This window comes from Nerophis ophidion, linkage group LG11 (genome assembly GCF_033978795.1).
Source record: "Nerophis ophidion isolate RoL-2023_Sa linkage group LG11, RoL_Noph_v1.0, whole genome shotgun sequence".
Taxonomy (NCBI): Eukaryota; Metazoa; Chordata; class Actinopteri; order Syngnathiformes; family Syngnathidae; genus Nerophis; species Nerophis ophidion.
Window position 1 is genome coordinate 39,763,470 of NC_084621.1, and position 22,995 is coordinate 39,786,464.

The 22,995-nt window shown below is 39.0% G+C and overlaps 1 protein-coding gene across 7 annotated transcripts in view; it reads left to right on the forward strand.

The window, feature by feature from the left end:
• Positions 1–20,540, forward strand: part of hdac9b (histone deacetylase 9b) — a 46,182-nt gene extending 25,642 nt beyond the window's left edge. For 5 of the 7 annotated variants that reach the window (XM_061915903.1, XM_061915902.1, XM_061915907.1 and 2 more), the window contains 6 exons: positions 5,316–5,447; positions 7,913–8,028; positions 10,993–11,115; positions 11,507–11,684; positions 11,764–11,981; positions 17,303–20,540. In XM_061915903.1, coding sequence (XP_061771887.1) covers positions 5,316–5,447; positions 7,913–8,028; positions 10,993–11,115; positions 11,507–11,684; positions 11,764–11,981; positions 17,303–17,620 — 1,085 coding nt within the window. In that variant the 3' untranslated portion in view covers positions 17,621–20,540. The remainder of the gene's footprint in view (positions 1–5,315; positions 5,448–7,912; positions 8,029–10,992; positions 11,116–11,506; positions 11,685–11,763; positions 11,982–17,302) is intronic. The other 2 variants (XM_061915905.1, XM_061915904.1) reach the window with 1 other exon arrangement.
• Positions 20,541–22,995: the final 2,455 nt, after the last annotated feature.

Consider the following 22,995-nt stretch of genomic DNA (forward strand, 5'->3'; position numbering starts at 1 on the left):
TATTTGAATTACGACAATGGTAAATGGGTTATACTTGTACCGCGCTTTTCTACCTTCAAGGTACTCAAAGCGCTTTGACGCTATTTCCACATTCACCCATTCACACACACATTCACACACTGATGGCGGGAGCGTCCAAGCAAGGCCCTAACCACAACTCATAAGGAGCAAGGGTGAAATGTCTTGCTCAAGGACACAACGGACGTGACTAGCTTGGTAGAAGGTGGGGATTGAACCAGGAACCCACAGGTTGCTGGCACGGTCACTCTCCCAACCGTGCCACACTGTCCCCAATGCATATTCATCAACATTGAGCATTGATTGATTGATTGATTGAAACTGTCATTAGTAGATTGCACGGTACACTACATATTCCGTACAATTATACCACTAAATGGTAACACCCAAATAAGTTTTTCAACTTGTTTAAGTCAGGGTCCACATTAATCAATTCATGGTAAACAACAATGTAAATATGTTGGAGTTGGCTAATTTTCATCCGTTGTCCTAAGGCAGGTTAATACTGTAAACATTCAACAGGTCATGATACAAACGAATACATCTATCACAAGACATTACACATTACAAGCAAACCATAAGCACAGACCATGGACAAAGAAATAAAACAAACAACAAACAAAACAATTTAAATATTCATGTGTGAAGTAAACTGTCACCATATAATAACCGCTTAACTGTAGAGGCAATGTTTTACGTAAGAGGAAACATTATTACCTGGGTTTACTAGTTAACAACTAGAGGTGTAATGGTATGGCATATCCACAGTTTGGGGTATTTTATGACAATTATTTTATTATGTATCAGAAAGTCTTATGTATCATAAGACTTTCTGTGAAAATAAGGCCAATAACGAATTTTTTTTGGGGTCCCCTTTATTTTGAAAAGCGTCGAAATGCATTCTGGTACCGGTACCAAAATATTGGCATCGGGACAGCCCTACTCTCTACTCTACAAGTGAGAGGCATGATTTATAATCCATAATTAACTATTACCAACTCAGGGGCACGCCACCCGGTGATGGAGTGGGCTCATAACTCATTATGCTTGCAACTTAAACGGGGTCATATTATGATTTTTTTTCACATTTAAAACATTTTTTTGTGATCTACAAAGCATGTGGTACTTCAGTTTTACAGACTGTTTTCAGACCTCTTTCTGATCGTCTCTTCAGAATGCAGCATTTTGTTGGCGGTCTTATTGATGCAGCAGCTCAGTACCGTATTTTTCGGATTATAAATCGCTCCGGAGTATACGTCGCACCAGCCGAAAATGCATATTAAAGAAGGAAAAAAACATATATACATCGCACTGGAGCAGGGGTCACCAACGCGGTGCCCGCGGGCACCAGGTAGCCCGTAAGGACCAGATGAGTCGCCCGCTGGCCTGTTCTAAAAATAGCTCAAATAGCAGCACTTACCAGTGAGCTGCCTCTATTTTTAAAATTGTATTTATTTACTAGCAAGCTGGTCTCGCTTTGCTCAACATTTTTAATTCTAAGAGAGACAAAACTCAAATAGAGTTTGAAAATCCAGGAAAATATTTGAAAGACTTGGTCTTCACTTGTGTAAATAAATACTTTGCTTCTTATAACTTTCAGAAAGACAATTTTAGAGAAAAAATACAACCTTAAAAATTATTTTAGGATTTTTAAACACATATACCTTTTTACCTTTCTTCTTTCCTGACAATTTAAATCCATGTTCAAGTATTTTTTAAATTTTTTTATTGTAAAGAATAATAAATACATTTGAATATAATTCTTTATTTTAGCTTCTGTTTTTTCGACAAAGAATATTTGTGAAATATTGCTTCAAACTTATTATGATTAAAATTCAAAAAAAATATTCCTGCAAATCTAGAAAATCTGTAGAATCAAATTTAAATCTTATTTCAAAGTCTTTTGAATTTCTTTAAATTTTTTTGTTCTGTAAAATCTAGAAGAAATAATGATTTGTCTTTGTTAGAAATATAGCTTAGTCCAATTTGTTATATATTCCAACAAAGTGCATATTCGATTTTAACCTATTTAAAACATGTCATCAAAATTCTAAAATTAATCTTAATCAGGAAAAATTACCAATGCTGTTCCATAATTTCTTTTTTTAATTTTTTCAAAAAGATTCGAATTAGCTAGTTTTTCTCTTCATTTTTTTCGGTTGAAATTTGAATTTTAAAGAGTCGAAATTGAAGATAAACTATGTTTCAAAATTTAATTTTCTTTTTTTTTGTGTTTTCTCCTCTTTTAAACCGTTCAATTAAGTGTTTTTTTCATCATTTATTCTCTACAAAAAACCTTCTGTAAAAGGAAAAAATATGTACGACGGAATGACGGACAGAAATACCCATTTTTTTATATATATAGATTTATTTATTAAATGTAAATTGAGCAAAATGGCTATTTCTGGCAATTTATTTAGGTGTGTATCAAACTGGTAGCCCTTCGCATAAATCAGTACCCAAGGAGTAGCTCTTGGTTTCAAAAAGGTTGGTGACCCCTGTACTGGAGTATAAGTCACATTTTTGGGGGAAATGTATTTGATAAAATCCAACACCAAGAATAGACATGTGAAAGGCAATTTCAAATAAATAAAGAATAGTGAACAACAGGCTGAATAAGTGTATGTTATATGACTCATAAATAACCAACTGAGAAGGTGCCTGGTATGTTAACGTAACATATTATGGTGAGTCATTCGAATAACTATAACATACAGAACATGCTATACGTTTACCAAACAATCTGTCACTTCTAATCGATAAATCCGATGAAATCTTCTTCCTCGATGTCGCTTCTAAACAACTCTGCCAACTCCAAAGGTATGCGCCGCTTTCTCTTGTCGTTTTCTGCTGCATATTTCACTACGTCCAGCTTGTAATCTGCAGTACATGATTTCCTTTTCGGTGCCATTTTTGTTCAGCCTCAGTTTTTATAAGTTATCGCCAACGATGAAATGATCCATTTTAATAGCTATGGCAGTAGCATATAGCATATAACAGTTAGCATTCCATAACCCACAATGCACTTCTGCCATGACCCTCCCCCGCCGAATTCTTATTGGCTGACGTGTGTGTGTGTGACGATTGCTGACGTGTGTGTGACGATTGCTGACATTTTCTTCGTCTCTTCCGCGAAATAAATAATATTATTTGATATTTTACGGTAATGTGTTAATAATTTCACACATACTGTAAGTCGCTCCGGAGTATATGTCGCACCCATGAAACCATGAAAAAAACTGTGACTTATAGTCCAAAAAATATGGTATATCAAAAGCTTCATAAGATAGTTACCTCTTTGCAAACCCTGCGCCACTAAAAAAAGTTTCTGTGTTAGCAGCAGCGCTTATAATAACAGTATCCCTAATATTTGGTTATTATTCAGGTCACAAGATGTGAACGAAGTATTGTTGGAAGTTTTTTTAGAGGGCTTTAAGGGCGCAATAGATGCCTCCTAATTGTAGGACTCATGCCACCTAGTACTTGCCGTATTTTGTGAATTATAATGCATGATAAAAGAATCATTTAGTCAATCAAAGTTTACTTATATAGCCCTAAATCTCGAGTGTCTCAAAGGGCTGCACAAGCCACAACGACATCCTCAGCTCAGAGCCCACATCAGGGCAAGACAAAACCCAACCCTCGGGCAAACGGTGCAATGGACGTCGAGTGGATTTAGCATAATATTGTGAGAATCCAGTCCATAGTGGATCTGACATAATAATGTCAGAAAAACATTTGTGTTCTGTTCTTACATAAGTTAAAAAGTACCACTGATAGTCACACACACACACACACACACACACACACACACACGAGGTGTGGTGAAATTATCCTCTACATTTGACCCATCACCCTTGATCACCCCCTGGGAGTTGAGGGGAACAGTGAGCAGCAGCAGTGGCCGCGCCTAGGAATCAATTTGGTGATTCAGCCCCTAATTCCAACCCTTGATGCTAAGTGACAAGCAGGGAGGCAATGGGTCCCATTTTTATAGTCTTTGGTATGACTCGGCCGGGAATTGTAAATGATTCCAAAAAAGTGAAGTTTCGCTTTAAGTATCATGTTGCTGCAAGTATTAAAACATTTTATATACTAAAATAATGAAAACAACATCTTTTATGGTTGACTACGGTTCAAAATCAGAAGTTTTGTACATTTTTCCCCCAAAATGTTGGGGAAATTTCAAATTGTTGTGATTTTAGGGTGGATTTATAAGAGATGGATCTTCTCGCTGTCCTTTGCTCAGTCTTTAGTTTTTCCAGGTTTTAGCTGCAGGGTTAATCAGTTAGTGGACAAGCATGTTCTTTATACATGTCTTTGACCTCACTAACCTGTAACCTGCTCAGTGGCCTTGTGGTTAGAGTGTCTGCCCTGAGATCAGTAGGTCGTGAGTTCAAACCCCGGCTGAGTCATACCAAAGACTATGAAAATGGGACGCATTACCTCCCTGCTTGGCACTCAAGGGTTAGAATTGGGGGTTAAATCAACAATATGATTCCCAGGCGCGGCCACCACTGCTGCTCACTGCTCTTCTCACTTCCCAGGAGGTGAACAAGGGGATGGGTCAAATGCAGAGGTTAATTTCACCACACCTAGTGTGTGTTTGAAAATCATTGGTACTTTAACTTTTTGACTAAATCCTCCGTCATTGACTTTTTCCATTTTTGACAAATGTTTTCAAAATCATTGATTATCACAGATTAAAAGTAAAAAAAACAAGCTGTAAAGGTGAAAATATTAGCCTTTCTATCAAATGTGATTGATAATGTCTGGATCAGGTTAAGAACTGAGCAGTGTGTTCAACGTTTTGGTATTTCTGTTTTGCATTAGGAAGAGTGCGCGTGTGGTGTTTGTGTGTGTGTGTGTGGGGGGTGGGGGGGGGGTTGCTTGAAACATCTGCCATGTTTTTGTGTTATTTTAACTGTTGCTACTGTATCACACTGCGGTCACCACGGCGGCAGGTAGCGGAGAATTTCACTTACGGCCCCCGAGTGTTCCTGGGGCTAATTTAGTCCAGATGAGGTGGAAATAGGCCCGATCCTGACTCATTTAATTGATCAAAAAGCTGCTTTGACTTATACTGGGAAGCTAAATTGTTGAAGTGTGATAATATTTCGTATTTTTCTAAGCTGATTGGCGCGCTCTTCTTTTTATGATGCTCCTGTTTGCTTTTACAAGCTTCATTATGCTGGCTAAAAAAGAACACAGCCTGACTCACTTACACAATCAGATCATTTTTCATCCTGAGAGAATGAGGCGAAACTAACAGAAAGGTCTGCTCCCTATTTTTTTAGCTTCTGAGCCCAACCTGAAGGTGCGGTCCAGACTGAAGCAGAAAGTCGCCGAGAGGAGGAGCAGCCCCATGCTCAAAAGGAGAGACGGCAACCTCATGACGCCTTACAAGAAGAGGGCGCTGGAGCTCATGGGTACGTGGGAACATGTTGAAAAATACACTATCTGCTTCATCCTAAGTGCAGGACTAATAGACTAAAAAACTACGCCATTAGACTGTACAACTCCTCTCTGGGGAGGGGTGTGGGGGGTACTAGGATGACAGGGGATGCAAAACAATAACTGTGCAATACGTTTTCATTACATGGTCACTACTGCCTAGTTTCTATTGTTATATTCTTATTTTACTGTTATATTTTTATTCCCATTGTTGCTTTTCATTTTTATTCTTATTGTAATATTTTTCTATTTTGTTTCAATTTATACCCCCATTATTTACTTTTTAAATTTGATCTCAATTCTGTACACTGCTGCTGGAATTTAAATTTTCCTGAGGGAACTCTCCTGAAGGAATTAATAAAGTTCTATCTATCTATCTATCTATCTATCTATCTATCTATCTATCTATCTATCTATCTATCTATCTATCTATCTATCTATCTATCCATCTATCTATCTATCCGTCCATCTATCTATCAACCAGCAGGGTTGCCAAACGTCCCTTGAAAAACGGAATCATCACATGGAGAATTTAGAACCTAAAGTATGCGTCCTGTATTGTGGGAATACAATATAGTTGCTCTGTGAAATTTTATGGAAAACTTCACTCTAGTGGGGTAGTTATTTTACTGTGTGGGTTTTATTTAGGACTAAAACATATACATTGATTTTTTTCTCCCCTACATTTATTTTTGAATTGCTTGTGTCTGATTATAGTCAGTTTCGGGTCAAATAGTATAACAATTGTTTTACAAAAAATAACTCATTGTTCCGGGAGGTGTGAAGACAATCAAGTTGGACGACCCTGCCAACAAGATTTTATTGTTTTTTCTGGGTGTTGGCAACCCTTTTAATTGGCCTTAACATTAGGCACATCCAACACAAGAGCTGCGTCATGATAATCAATTTATTACCATGAGTTGATTAACGTGGACCCTGATTTAAACAAGTTGAAAAACTTATTTGGGTGTTACCAATTAGTGGTCAATTGTACGGAATATGTACTGTACTGTGCAGTCTACTAATAAAAGTTTCAATCAATCAATCAATCAGTCAAAGTTTGTGCCATTACGAAAATAATAAAACTCAGCTTACCTTGAACCCGGTATTTATTTACTTAACAATATACTTATATGTGTGTTCTTTATTATCCTATTTATAGATATTTTTGTGAAATTCAATTAAATTCAGGAAATGTATTTATCCGTTAAAGACTCAAGTACAAAGCGGTGTTAGTTTGCAAGGCATAAAAAGGCACAATAACAAACATACATTACGCACATACACAAAATCATTTGGCAGGAAAGCGCCAATATCATACAATAATACATATACTATATGAATCTTTTATCTCGATTAGCTAAAATCAAAGAAACTGCCGTCAGTATGATCTGTTCTGCACCCATGCAAACCATAAACACAATAATACAAATAAAAAGCTAGTGTTAATGAATAGTGAATGTGTATGTGCGTCAATAAAACACTATCTGGCTAAAGGTATTTGCTCTTTCAATTTTCACCAAAAAATATACAAAACGCACGATATTCCAACAAATTGTTGGGTTAACAAAAATGAATACTGAAATATCTGCTTGTCACCCTGACATAATTTCAAAGCTAATAAAAAATATGATAATCAAATCACACAATTTCCAATCCAAATTGTGTAACAAAGCTACGTAGTTTATATTCATGTACTGTAGCACCTCACCTTACGATCAGTTTTTTTGACGCAGTTCTAAGACTCAAAACACTTATATCTCAAAAAAGTACCGTTTTAACATGTAACGTCCCTTTTAAAAAGAAAAAACAACTTTTCGATAAGAAATACTGTAAAAAAAGATACAAACAACTACATTAGTTTTATGAAGTAATGCAATAAAAATGCATAGCATTTGCTTTTGAGAGTGGACTTTTACGGTACCTCATTCAAGCTGCTTCTCCATCTAACACACCATTATCCGCTTTTCCATATTTTCATGGATCTGTCGTTTAAATATAATTTTAACATTCTCGGCTGGCATTAGACTCACTCTGCTTGAGTATGGTGGAGACTGGCAGTGATTCGCTTGAATTTCTTGGCCAAGTAGTTTTAAATGACTTTGTTCTTTAATTGAATTGTTCTTCAAAACTCACTTTCTTCCTTCCCATGCTTGGAATAACAAAGTTATGTCCATTTCTAGCATCTATAAGCTAATGCTGCCAAGTGAGAGCAGATGTTTTGGGCGGATCTTACAGGGTTCACTGTGACATTTGCTGAACAACTAATGCTGTTTGTAACTCAAATCTCGATGTGGCCCTCAATAACACACAAAATGTGCTCGCTGTTTTGACGTTGCAAAAATCTTCGGTTGTAGTTTGATCTCACGTAAAATATCCCATGTCTTTGTGTCCACTGTATGTGACTGGGAGTACTAACTAACTCCTTGATGTTCTGTAGATTCTACGCCCACAAACAGTGCCCCTGGCTCGGGCCCCAGCTCCCCCATAGGGGCCTCCAGTGCCTTGGGGGCTGAAAACGGACCTTCCTCTTTGCCTACCACCACAAAAACTGAGGTACGTCAGCCAAATGAAGCTTACAGTGTATTTTGCATGTATTTTGTACAACAATCTTAGTGTAGCCTCCTGCTCGCAGCTATAAAAACAGCCATTTGCCATGCGTCTGTTCCCCTCTAGTGAAAATGACTACCCGCGCTGACATTAAAGAGGCACAGCTTGACCCATATGTCCGACTGTGCCGGGTTTACTTGTGTTAATACAACACATTTTGCAGGAAACGTGAGTGTTTAAGTGCAAACAACAGCTAGAATCCTGCTCATTTTTATCGCCTGCGCTATTTCTCCAGATGTTCTGCACAATTATACTTTCAAAAAAAGTTTGGCTCTGAGCTTCGCTGTTGGCTTGTCATTGTATTTCTGTCATTGGCTTGGCTCCGTGCCTCCTCCGAGGCATTTCCCAACAGAGTTAAGGCTGAGTTATGGACCATGGCTCCCCTTGGACCCGGCTCACAAAGAAGACCATTATAGCGGGTGGCAGATATGACACATCTCTTTGCAATCCTAACCAAGCAGCTGTGTTTTCCCAACGCATGGCTGTTTACTCTTGTGGGGACCTCCAGTGACAGAGAAGGCAGAGCCAGTCTGACATCAGGCTAAGGGTTAGGGCTCCGGGAGACAAACTGACTGCGGCGTTTAATTGATATCCCAGGCACTGGTAGCCAAGAAGACACCCACATACGAGCAATGTAAACACATGCTTGCTATTGTTCCTTTGCAAGCAGGCGCTCTGGGGAAAGTGGATGGTGGCGTGCAGGGCTGCCTGTAGACCTCATGCCTGCTGCAAAAGCAACACGTGTTTATGCATCGTTACATTAGGTATCCTTTTTCAGAGGGGATGGGTCCCTCAGGTCAAATATGGGCCGGATATCCACGTTCAGGTCACCAAGTACTGGTAGGGGTCGCAAGGATAAACAAGGCTGTTCCAAAACCACATGCTGGTCCCCTTCTCTGCTGGGTACAGGAAGTGTGCCCCAGTGGTGATGTCCTCCCAGAGAGGCGGCCTGAGGGCGGGGACCAACAAGTATTCAGTCCTCATAGACTATAGACAGACTTTTAGACCTCTGTAAGCAACCAAGCAAACCAACAGTTGTGAGTTACTGTATGTCCCATATTGTAGTATCATTCAACAATGTGGTCTTTCAATTCGGTTCTCGTCCTAATGCCAAAATTTTGACTTTTTTTTGTCCTTTCCAGGCAAATCATATAGTTGATGTAGATGCCCATATCGGCTGTTCAGATTTACTTTACAAAAGAAAAGTGTAGGATACTTCTCTTGTTGCCTTATTTGTATTTGACTTTATTAAATACATTTATATTATCCTCTGGTGCGGCCGGACCGGCGCAGGAGGGGATAGAAAGAGAAAAAAAGGAAGACAGAGGGGGAAATTTTGGGGACAGAAGGGGGATAAGACAGAGACAAAAACAACAAGAGCAAACACAACAACAATAGAAAAACATCAGCAAATGGGATATGTACATTTAATATGGTAAAAGTGATAGCAAAGAAGCAGTTTGCGAAATAAATAATACAGAAATGACAAATTTTAATTTAGACAATTACAATTTTCTCTTAGTAAGCCTATCAGGGAACATGCAGTTTTGTGTGTCTGTAGCGTTCATGCTAATGAGCTGTGTTTATTCACACTCGTCTCCAACAGAGTATGTGTCTCCAGGAAGCACTGTTGTCCACTTTTTACATACTGTATACTGTGCACTTGTCCATTTGAATAGATGCCATATAGGGATATATCTATCGATTAGTTTGATTATCGAATAATCTGTCGAATAATTTGATTGATTAATCGAATAAAACACACTTTGTAGCCTTAATGCGTCTTTTAGAGAAAATAGTTTAGATAAAAAAATATTTTTTTTATGACCTGCATTCTTTTGCCTTTAAAAATGCACACAATATTGAAATTGCAGTTTTACCATGGGAGCTTCACTGTTTGTATTAAAACTTAAATAAAAGATAGAAACCTGTATAGCCTAAAACCAGGTAATAAATGATAAATAAAGAACCAAACTAAAAAAGAAGACTCTCTTATAAAGCATGATACATTGAGTGTCTATATATTCACTAATTTATCATATACACAATGGAAAAAGTATTCATTGGAGGAGTGGTCTTTTATTTTTTGACAAACAACTATTTAGCCTTAACATACAAACTGTTGATACTAACATGTCCGCACATGCCCCTAAGTGTTTGAATACAATATTTGTTATTCATGTCAAAAAAATATGATGGCGTAAGCTGCCAAAATAAATGGTTACCTTATTTCTGTTTGTTTGCTGTTGAATATGCAGGAATGTTTCTGGTAATGTTGTATCATTGCTGAAGTGCTATTGGGAAATGGCATTCCGTTTGACAGCGCAAACATTTAACCACAACGTGGTAACCTTTGACAGACTCGTTCATCTTTTTTGGGCCCTTTGCTCTCGTTCTCCACCAACTCTCTTGAAACTCTGCCGTCACCGCTACACATACACACAGGCCACATCACCTGTAGCACGACCTATATCAACATAGGTTCATTGCTGTGATACACGCTGTATTGGAGCGGTCTGGATTGGATAAATATCTAATTATTAAACCGTTGAAGCAACAAAATACAAATCAAAGCTTTTTTCTAATGGAATTAATCGATGAATTGTTGCAGCCCTAGGCCATATATCACATACAACAATGTAACGTTAGGGAGTGAGACAGGAGGACACAAACATTAGCAACATTAGCAAAGCTATCTGAGCTACAATTCTAAGATTACATCACATTTTAAGAGCCACATCATTCTAGGTTAGCTTATTCACTGAAGAAAAACACAAATATTAAGCCCGTAGCCCCCATGTCTCTTGCTGACGGATAGTTGGCAAATATTGTGTCTTTATTTTAAAACAGAAAATTTCATATGTGTCCCAGACTAATGTTTCTCTCTTTTGTCTCTCTTGTGTCGAATAGCGATGGCCTTCACAGCCAAGATTATTCCGGCCCGAGAACTCAATGTCGGTCTTGAGTTTGTACACATCTCCGTCCCTACCCAACATTTCCTTGGGGCTTTCCGCCGCATCTTCTCCCCTGAATGTAAGTATCTTTCCATAATCAAATAAAAGAGTTGGGCATTTTGAAAATCTGCCATCAGTGGCTGTCTGCAACCTCCATATGACCACAGGTCACCGACCCCTGCGACCTCCAACGATTTTATCACCCATTAGATAAATATTGTCGTGCAGCGTCTGGTGTCAAGCGTGCCCTTATCTTCCACTCTTACCTCATTTATCACCACTTAAAAAACCCCCAAAACATCCAAGTCCACTCAAGTACAACCCTTGATAACCTGCCACTTGATTTATCATCATTCACTTCAGACACATTCCAAGGCGGTCTGCTCATCAACGGCAATGCCTTCTAACATTAATAGGATGCTGTTTTCATTTCCCTGAGCTAGGTTTGTTTTGTTGTCCTTTCTTCTCAGGCGGCAATGGGCTTGAAGGACAGATCAGCAGAAATAAAGCATGGACTTCCGGGACATCTCCTGGGTCCTGTTCCCCTTCACGCAGGTCTTGAGTCCAAAGTGAGTCCCAGTCACCAGGCTCTGCTGCAACACCTCTTGCAGAAGGAGCAGATGAGGCAGCAAAAGATGCTCTCCGCTGGTACGACAAACAATATATCCCACTTTGGACTACATTTAAAGAGAAACCTATGATTCATGTTGTTCCTATTATCCCCAAGGACCGCCAGGCCCCGTGTCATCCCACCCTCCGTCCCCTTTGGCCATGAAGGATCGCCCTCCTAGCAGCCGCCCCAAACTACCCAAACATCGGCCCTTGAACAGGACCCAGTCTGCACCCCTCCCCCAGAATGCGCTGGCCCAACTAGTCATCCAGCAGCAACACCAGCACTTCCTGGAGAAACAGAAACAGTACCAGCAGCAGATCCACATGAATAAGGTATGTCAATATTTTCATCACAAGTTGTGTTGCTTTTTGCAACATTTCATTGCTTTTCTTCCTGATGCAGCTGGACATGGCCTTTTATTAACCCTTTCTATTTGCAAAAGCATACTAGCTTTTTTGACATGTTGAGGCAGGGTTTATCCTGTGCTGAGATGATAAAACCACTTCTAGTTGCACATAGAGATGGGTGATACGGCTTAAAATCTGGGTTAACCCCATACATATTGCAGCCCCATGTGATAACAATATATATTACGTTATATTTGGTATGTAAATAACAATACAATTACTTTAGAACGGATTAAAAAAGCTGCTAGTTGGGCTGATGACGTATGCAATAACATATTGCGTCATTTCTGGTTGTAATATTTTCTCAAACGTATTAATAAACTTTAATATCTGGTTACTTCTGTTAAAATTTAATAAGCACTTAATCTTCTGTTGTTTGGTATTTATTTTTTAATAATTTACTTTTTTCATTCAATCAATCAATTTATTTTTTGAATGTATTTTATCATTAATATTATTTAATTTAAATAAATGGTTTTTTGTTTTGTTTTTTTGGATACTTTACATTAATTGTTGGCAATACTTAAAATTTGGCCAGGTAGTTACAGAGGCAGTATTGATCACACCAATTCTGACATCGATACTTCAAATTCTCAAGGTCATTGAAGGTTTAAATTTTGGTCATAATTATAATCATAAAAAACACAGGATGGCGGTGTAACAATATCAATTAAATATTAATCTTATTTCTTATTATCTTAAATGTAAATCCCTGGATAAAATTTGCCCTTAAAATCCTCCTGTGACCTTGGACTTATTCTTGATTTTGTAAACAATAACAAAAACATCAAAAGACTGCGAAGAGTTGATAAGAGATACAAGTGTTTTGAGTTAAGAGCAATGTCACAAATCTAATTAAGCCCATAAATTGAGGTTGTACTGCATAGTGCTCATCTGGGCTCAAAAATCATTTCAAAAGTTCCTTAAAACAACATTTAACCACATACATTTAATTTTACCCTTATGCAAAAGCAACTGCTTGCTAAAGTTTACAGTCTGCTCTTCCCTGCTGTCATTTCTGCATCTGACAGACCTAAGAAAAAGGGGAAAAAATGCTTCCTCTGCACTAATTCTGTTATCATAACTTAAGGCGTCAGTGCTGTTCGCATGCTAATGCTGTGAAATTCAATTCAGCTCAGTTCAAACACAGGAGGAGGAAAACAAAATAGCGCCCAGAATACATTTTGTTCCTCTACGACAATATTTGTGTTTCTGAAAGCCGGCCGAGGTCACCCGGCCAGACACAGGGAGTAATTATTCTGGTGGGTACGTGTGTGTAAGGTGGACGACACAGTCAAAGGCAGTATTGTGTAAGCGCACAAATTAATGTGTCAGGGTAGGTTCTTTAAAAAGTCTAAAATTCAATTATTTGAATTTAAGGCCTTAAAACATCCTAAACTTTATCAAAGTCTCTTTCGAAGTCTTGAATCCGACTAGGAAGGTCGTACAATTATATGAACGTTATGTTACGGCATGTTACAGCTTAGCTTAGATAGCAGCCGGTATTAAAAAAGCCCACAGCAAAGCTCAGTTATTTCTGTAAGATGGGTAAATTCAACCATCTGTGACTTCAGGATAAACAAGTTAATGCATGGTTGAAGACAATGGATGGCAGGGAAGCGTTTGTTAAAGAGACCTACGATGATTTTAATCTACATTTAAAACACTTCCTTATGGTAAAAATCACTTTTTTTAATCATAGGGCCGAGGCCAATCGATGGACCACAAGCGCTGTGGTCCATATGGGCCGCAGTTGTAATACACTTTTCTAGAGCTAAATAAAGTCAGCGATACGTTTTAAGCGCAAAAATTATGACCAAATTGATCAAGCTTTATTATTATTATATACATTTGCACTTTAATTTTACTCAGTTTATTTAAGAAATATATATATTATGGTTTATTCATTTAGTTTAGAATCTATTTATTTTAGCACTGCATAATTGTATGTAAATTTATTTTTCATTAGTTTTTGAGTCCCTTCTTTTGCAGTATATTCGGTTAGTGTTTATTTTCGTTATCAGCCTGACCTTAGCCTTGATAATAATGTTTGTAATTAGGGACCGAATGTCCCTTTTTAACACATGCTTTTATAACATTTGACAATGTTTAGCCTGAGAAACTGTAAGTAGGTTAGATCTAATTATTGAACAAGATTAAAATCAACAGTAAGACAAATAATTCAGAGTTAGTATTTTAGTGGGCTTCCATAGTGGAAACATTTGGGCCCTGCAGTCAACAAAATTAAGAACTAATGATTTAGATCAGTGTTTTCTAACCTTTTTTGAGCCAAGGCACATTTTCTTCATTGAAAAAATCCCGAGGAACACCACCAGGAGAAAACATTAAAAAATGAAACTCAGCAGCTAACAGTGACGATAAAAAGTTGTTCTCGCAAGTGTTAGATATGAATGCAAACCATAACCAACTATCCATGACTATAGCTCTTGTCTCAAAGTGCTGTCACATCACGCTGTGACTTATTTGGAGTTGTTTTTGCGTCTTCCTGTGTGGAGTGTTTTAGTTGTTGTCATGCGCTCCTATTTTGGTTGTATTTCCTGTTTTGTTGGTTTTTTCTTGTAGGAGTTTCATGTCTTCCTTTGAGCGCTATTCCCCACACCTGCTATGTTTTGGCAATCAAGACTATTTAAGTTGTCGCTCCCCTTTGCGGGGACAATGTTGATTGTCATGTCATGTTTGGATGTACTTTGTGGACGCCGTCTTTGCTACACATGCTGTAAGTCTTTGCTGTTGTCCAGAATTCTGTTTTTGTTTACTTTGTGACCAGATATGTTTGAGTTTCTTTTTGCATAGCCTTCCCTAGGCTTCAATGCTTTTTTTAGCGGTACATGCCTTGTTATTTTTGGTTTGAGCAGTAGATGCCTTTTTACCTGCATGTTGTCGTCTGCATATTGTGATCACGACAACAGACCATGTTCCCAACATCTACAAAGCAATTAGCTACTTGCTACCACCTAGTGGTATGGAAGAGTACAACATGGTTACTCTGCCGAGCTCTAGACAGCACAGACCCTCAACAATGGCACATTTGCAGATTATTATTACTGGAATGCAAAATATATTTTTAACCCAAATAGGTGAAAATACATATTTTGACTGTATTTCCCAGCACACTATATAGTGTGCCGCAGCACAGTGGTTGAAAAACTCTGATCTAGATAAGATATTGGATATGCTTTGTTGCAAATGTTTCTTCTTAGTCACACTTATAACCTGTATTTTAAGTAAGATCTTTGATTCTGGAGGCGCTTCCAGATTGTAAATGAAACCAGTACTTCCCCACCGTCCGCCTCGCAGTGATGTCACAATATAAGTAGACTGAAAAACCCAGCGAAAAAAGGCATCCAAAACTGCGTGCTAGCTCACGCCAAAATGCATGAACCTTATGATTTGACACTATGACTTCTTTGTTTATAATGTATATTTTATGCTGGATCTACTCTCTGTTTTATGCTGCCCTTTCTTTTACTTTTTTTTTTTTTCTGCAGCTGTTACATATACTGCAATACTGTACATGCTAATGGGGATTTGTTATATATTGTATGTACTATATGAAATATAATATAATATGATAATATGATAATATATCAGTATATATTATATACTGTATATATAATATGTAAATATTACATACAAGTTATATTTTATATGGCTACTATGGTACATTTTTTTGTCTACTTAATACCTACATTATCCTTTCCATCATTACCCTTTCCATTCTTTGTAACTGGGCTACTCTATGGAAAAATTTCCATTGTGGATCAATAAAGTTTATCTCAGTCTAATAGGAGTATCCAACATTGTAACAAGAAGAAATTCATCATAGGTCCCTTTTGACATTGCGGCAGTTAATAGAACGATAATGGAAAAAGGCCACAAGCACCTGCTCGACTATATAGGGATGGACTTGTACTTTTTTGTCAGTTTTGATGTGAAATGGATCTTAATTTTTTTGATCATTGTCTTAAAAATGTCTTAACTTGAAACCTGTAGAGACGCAATGTCCCAACACAGAATGATTCTTACAGGGAAGGAATAATGGCATTTGTTTCATTATGTATGACAGTGTTTTTCAACCACTGTGCTGTGGCACATTAGTGTGCCCTGAAATACAATCTGGTGTACCGTGGGAGAATATGTAATTTCACCTATTTGGGTTGGCATTTAATGCTTAAACCGAAAATAAACAAAAGGCAAGTGCTGCTAAGAAAAGGCATTGAAGCTTCGGGAAGGCTATGCAAAACAAAACTAAAACTGAACTGGTTGCAAAGTAAACAAAAACAGAATGCTGGACGACAGCAAAGACTTACAGCGTGTGGAGCAGACGTCGTACACAAAGTACATCCGAACATGACATGACAATCAACAATGTCCCCACAAATGATAGCGACAACTTAAATAGTCTTGACTGCTCAAACAAAGCAGGTGCGGGGAATAGTGCTCAAAGGAAGACATGAAACTGCTACGGGAAAATACCAACAAAAAAGGAAAAGCCACCAAAATAGGAGCACAACACTACACACAGGAAGATGCCAAACAACTCCAAATAAGTCACGGCGTGCTGTGACAGCACTTTGAGACAAGAGTTATAGTCATGCATGCTTGGTTATGGTTTGAATTCATATCCAACACTTGCAAGAACAACTTTGTATTGTCAATATTGGCTGCTGAGTTGCATTTTTTTTGTTTTTTGCTAGTGGTGTGCCTCGGGATTTTTTCAATGAAAAAAATGTGCCTTGGCTCAAAATAGGTTGAAAAACAATGAAACAGAAATGAAAGAAAAACAGATCATATCTGATTACATGCCACTCACAAGTGGATGTGAAAAGAAGTTTGTCCCGTGAGCAAGCCGAGCTCTGATCCAGCGACCCAATCAGATCAGGAGAAAAGCCACTTAAAGCGGAGGTTATAAATGGCCACTAATCAGGGATGAGCCCTGAGTGTTTACAGCGAGGGATCAGTGAAACATTGCCCTAATTAATTTCCCAGAGGAGCTCATCCTCCTGTGCCTGCAACAGTAGGGGGCAACGCTGGAAATTCACAAGTGATCGGGATTTGGAAAAAGTCTGTAGCGTCTTTACGCAGGCCGAGCTAAAGGGGTTATTTATAAAAGGCCTACTTACTGTCCATAGTTGTAGTTGGGCTCATTAGAGCCATCTATTGGTCAGCAGCGGTACTGTGCATTCTTCTTTTTCCCTCTAAAAGTAAGTCAATGTGTTCCACAGCTGCTGTCCAAGTCCATCGAGCAGTTACGTCAGCCCAGCGCACACCTGCAGGAGTCTGAGGAGGAGCAAGAGGAGCGCATGCAGGAGGACAGGCTGCCCCCCGGAGGAGTCATCCGGAAGCACACGCTCAGCAGCAGCGGCAGCAGCAGCGGCGGCTCCAGCGTGGAGCTCCCCGACGCCCACTACGAGGTCATCAAGGTCAAGGAGGAGCCGGCGGACAGCGAGGACGAGGCGCTGGCCAATCAGAGCTTAGCGGCCGAGAGGAGCGCCTATCTTCACCAGGTCAAAGGGAGACTGGTGATAAGAGCCATGATCTGAGGACGGGGAGGAGGTCACACACTCCGACATTCGCAGATAAACACCTCACACACACACACACACACACGCACACACACACACTGCACTGTACGAAAAATGATCCCTTTGAGACTCCCGTGCCGTCTGCCCAACGCTACATTTTGATGTAAATATTACCAAGAGCTGCTTGTGGTTGTTTGAGCGTACATATATTGTGTAAGCATAGCGCGCCTCCAGAGCAGTGTTTTTCAACCACTGTGCCGCGGCACACTCGTGTGCCGTGAGATACAGTCTGGTGTGCCATGGGAGATTGTCTAATTTCACCTATTTGGGTTCAAAATATTTTTTGCAAACCAGTAATTGTAATTCGCAAATAATGTGCTATTATTGAGTGTCGGTGTTGTCTAGAGCTCGGCAGCGTAACCGTGTAATACTCTTACATATCAGTAGGTGGCAGCTGGTAGCTAATTGCTTTGTGGATGTCGGGAACACGTCGTGTGAGACGACGAGGGTTTGCCGTCGTATCTAATGCTTAAACCAAAACTAAACAAAAGATGAGTGCACCCAAGAAAAGGTATTGAAGCTTAGAGATGGCTATACAGAATGAAAAAAGAACCTAACTGGATACAAAGTAAACAAAAACAGAATGCTGGACAACAGCTAAGACTTACTGTGGAGCAAAGACGGCGTCCACAATGTACATCCGTTCATGAAATGACAATCAAATATGCCCCCACAAAGGATAGCAACAACTGAAATAGTCATGATTGCTAAAACATAGCAGATGCAGAGACTAGCGCTCAAAGGAAGACATGAAACTGCTACAGGAAAACACCAACAAAACAGGAAAAGCCCCCGAAATAGGAGCGCAAGACACAAACTAAAACACTGCACACAGGAAAACGGCAAACAACTCCAAATAAGTCACGGCGGTGACAGGTCATGACATTACACCTACTTTGAGACAAGAGCTATAGTGATGCATGGTTGGTTATGGTTTAAAGCAGACCTGGGCAAATTACGGCCCGGGGGCCACATACGGCCCGTTGAGCTTTTCGATTTGGCCCGCCGGACATTCCCCTATAATTTTTTTGGATCTTTTGATGTGCACTCATGTTTTCTAAAGACCGTAAGTCTTCAACTATACAAAGTATTTCAATAGTTGGAATCTGCGCTTATGGATGATATACTAGATGCTATGGTCATGTAATTAGTTACTATGGTCATGTAATTAGTTACTATGGTCATGTAATTAGTTACTATGGTCATGTAATTAGTTACTATGGTCATCTAATTAGTTACTAGGGTAATCTTTGTCACAGCAGCTCAGACGAGGCACCAAGCAGTGTGGGCGGGAAGCGTTTCCAAAGACGCGGAAGGAGATTTTCATAGAATAGAATAGAAAGTATTTTATTGATCCTTGGGGGGAATTCAGCAAATATTAGATGTATCAGATTGTAGGTGGGTTTATTTTGTTCCCTTCCCGTTCATATTTCATTGTTTGTTGCATTTTTGTTGCGTTTCACTTGATTGTAAATTATGTTGATCGTAAGCGGGCGTCACATTCATATTTTGTCAATATCCAGTGTTTTATCCTTCATAGAAAAATGTAAAATTCCATTGAGTTTTTTAAAGCGGTCTGTCATAATGTTTTTAACAGTCAATCAGACATTATTGTGAGGTTTTGTATTAGTGTTCCTAAAAATAGATGTACCGGCCCACAGACTATTTTTTTTCTCTCAATGTGGCCCCTGAGTCAAAACAATTGCCCAGGCCTGGTTTAACACTTGCGACAATGACTTTTTACTGTCAATATCTCTACGGAGTTTCATTTTTTTAATGTTTTCTGCTGGTTGTGTGCCTATGGATTTTTTCAACGCACAAAATGAGCCTCGGCTCAAAAAAGGTTGAAAAACACTGCTCTAGAGGACGGGGTTAGCAGGTGCACGGCGTGGACGAGACAGTGTGTGCAACCTTTGTGCACACTTCCACTCATCTTTACGGTGTGCTGTTCCTAGGAAAAAAAAATGTTACGGGGCGAACACGTGTCTTAGCCAGAATGTACAAAGTAAACCCTGACAGAAGATGTTCCCCCGTGTGGGAGCCATGTTGCCATTGGAGGACACGCCGATGCCGGGGTTGCGGTGGAAACTGGAACGCACATGCATCACCCAACACTTCCTCATCTGCGCGCCTGCCTCTTGGAGAGCTCTCCTCCCTGCGGGTCCAAATGAAGAAAAAAAAAAGCTCCTGCCCAGCTTTCAGCAGAGGAGTCAGACAGCGAGCGCGAGAGGGCCGGGCAGGAAATGCCTTCTAGGAGCCAGGAGTCGGGAGTGATTCATGTGTGTTGGAATGTTTGCGAGAGAGGAGGGCCTCGGCTCGCCTTCACAATTGATTTAGTGTCCTGGCGCATTACAAAGTGATACGGTCGAGGGAGTCCTGTACTCGGGAGATGGCTTCCTCTGTGATCCCCCAGTGGCGTGCGTCTACCTCCTCACGCGGCGTTGTTTCATGGCCGCTGACGAGGAAGGAAAAACAAACTTTTCTTTTAGTTCATGAAAAAGCGCCCACTGCGACATGTATAGTCTGTCTTCAAGTGAAACGTGTTGGATAGCTGTAAACCTTCTCCGTTCATTCGTACCGTCGACGAGGTGGACAACTGCTCGTGGTTCTTTTCCACTGTCTTGTCTTATTGTCAGGTGTCCAGGTTCAATGTGCCGTAGCCAAAGTAAACACCACAACAATGTGAGTCCTGTCCTTGATGGGACTGTGCCGACAACTCCTGCACTGTTACAGATGGATGGTGAGGGTGGGATGGAGAGTGGGGGGAAGGTCCTGGAACTCTGTTCCTCGCGGTTTGTCTTTTTTTTTCCTTTGGCCTTGTGTGACACGTTTTGTTGTTTTTTTTTTTTTAAATTAATAAAAGTCAATTTACCTTCAAGTGTGTTGCATTTTTGTGTGAACAGACTTGATTTTTAACCACATGCTTGTAAAATATTTACCTGCTAAGTGGCCTACTGCAGTGATTCTCAAATGGGGGTACGCGTACCCCTGGGGGTACTTGAAGGTATGCCTAGAGGTACGTGAGATTTTTTTTTAAATATTCTAAAAATAGCAACAATTCAAAAATCCTTTATGAATATATTTATTGAATAACACTTCAACAAAATATGAATGTAAGTCCATAAACTGAATAGAATTGCAACAATGCAATATTCAGTGTTGTCAGCTAGATTTTTTGTGGACATGTTCCATAAATATTGATGTTAAAGATTGTATTTTCTGTAAAAAAATTGTTAGAATCAAGTTCATGAATCCAGATGGATCTCTATTACAATACCCAAAGAGGGGACTTTAAGTTGATGATTACTTCTATGTGTAGAAATCTTTATTTATAATTGAATCACTTGTTTATTTTTCATCAAGTTTTTAGTTATTTTTATATCGTTTTTTCTAAATAGTTCAAGAAAGACCACTACAAATGAGCAATATTTTGCACTGTTATACAATTTAATAAATCAGAAACTGATGACATAGTGCTGTATTTTACTTCTTTATCTCTTTTTTTCGAACTAAAAATGCTTTGCTCTCATTAGGGGGTACTTGAATTAAAAAAATGTCCATAGGGGGTACATCAATGAAAAGAGGTTGAGAACCACAGGCCTAGTGGTTAGTTAGTGTGTCCGCCCCGAGATCGGTAGGTCGTAAATTCAAACCCCGGCCGAGTCATACCAAAGACTATAAAAATGGGACCCATTACCTCCCTGCGAGGCAGTCATCATCAAGGGGTTGAAATTGGGGGTTAAATCACCCAAAATTATCCCCGGGCGCAGCCACCGCTGCTGCTCACTGCTCCCGTCCCCTTTCAGGGGGTGAGGGTGATGGGGCAAATGCAGAGGATAATCTCACCACATCTAGTGAGTGTGTGACAATCATTGGTACTTTAACTTTAACATAAAACAATGTAACGTTAACGATTGGGATGGAAAGACGCTGACATTAGCGACACTAGCATAGCTATAGTATTTCGATCCGGTGCTAACATTACGCTCACATTTTGACAGCAACAAAATAATGATGGGCAATATGGCCAAAACTGTAAATTGCGATATGTATTGCAGCCTCCTGCATTAAAGACACATATTACGATTGTATGTAAATGATAATAGACCCATTTCTAAACAGTTTACAAAGGCTCCTAATTTAGGTGCTGATGAATTGTTGCATTGTTTTCTCAATATTATTATTATCTACTCATTGATTAACTTTTAATATATGGTTACTTTCTGTTGTGGTTCCATCCACACTTCTGGTAAATAGTAATAGGCTTATAAAAATGCGACCCATTGTTTCCCCGCTTGGCATCAAGGGTTGGAATTGGGGGTTAAATCAACAAAATGATTCCTGAGTGTGGCCACCGCTGCTGCTCACTGCTCCCCTCATCTCCCAGGGGGTGAACATGGGGATGGGTCAAATGCAGAGGATAATTTCTTTAAATCAGGGCTGCAGAAAATCGATTAACTCTAAAGCTGTCAAAAATAACAAGATGATTAATAAATAAAAATAACGCAATAATAATGTTTGAACACAAATTATTCACACTATTTATTTTGACCGTACATGCTCCTTTAAAGGTAACCTGAATTGTGGCCCAGGTTGTTATATCATTGACAAGATAAAACCAAGTTTATCATTGGAATAAATAACATGCATTCAAGGAAAACAGTTTAAAATGTTCCTGAATGACAATACAGCTGCATTTGTGTCTAAATATTGTTTTTGTTGTTAATTTAAATTATATAAGCCAGTAATTAACTTTGATTGATCATTCAATCAGAATGTATTTATGTAGTCCTCAATCGAGGGGTGTCAAACGTACGGCCCGAGGGCCAGATCAAGCCCGTGAACAGGTTTTATCTGGCCCGCAGGATGAGTTTGCCAAGTATAAAAATTAACCAGAATTTTTTGAATGAAAGAAACAGCTGTTCTAAATGTGTCCACTGGATGTCGCAATAGCAGTTCTTTGTATCTTTGTAGATGATGCTACATATTTACAAAATAAACCACAGGATGTTAGTGTACATCAATCGAGGAAAATGATCAAACTACATAAATAACATCCTCTAATTTTATTTTGGTATATATTTTTTTATACTGATAGATTGAAAATGAACACCAATGAGTTGACTGATGAACATTATCACATAATGTATTCTAAAAATATAAATAACGACAAATAAAGTATATATACTATTAACTGCAATAGGTAATTGTAAAACGAAAAAAACAAAAACGACAACATTATGATTTGTACATATTGTGTGAGTCCAGTTTATCTGGAAGCCAACTGGTAGTCGTTGGGGATCTTCTTCATGAATCATGATTAACCCACATAT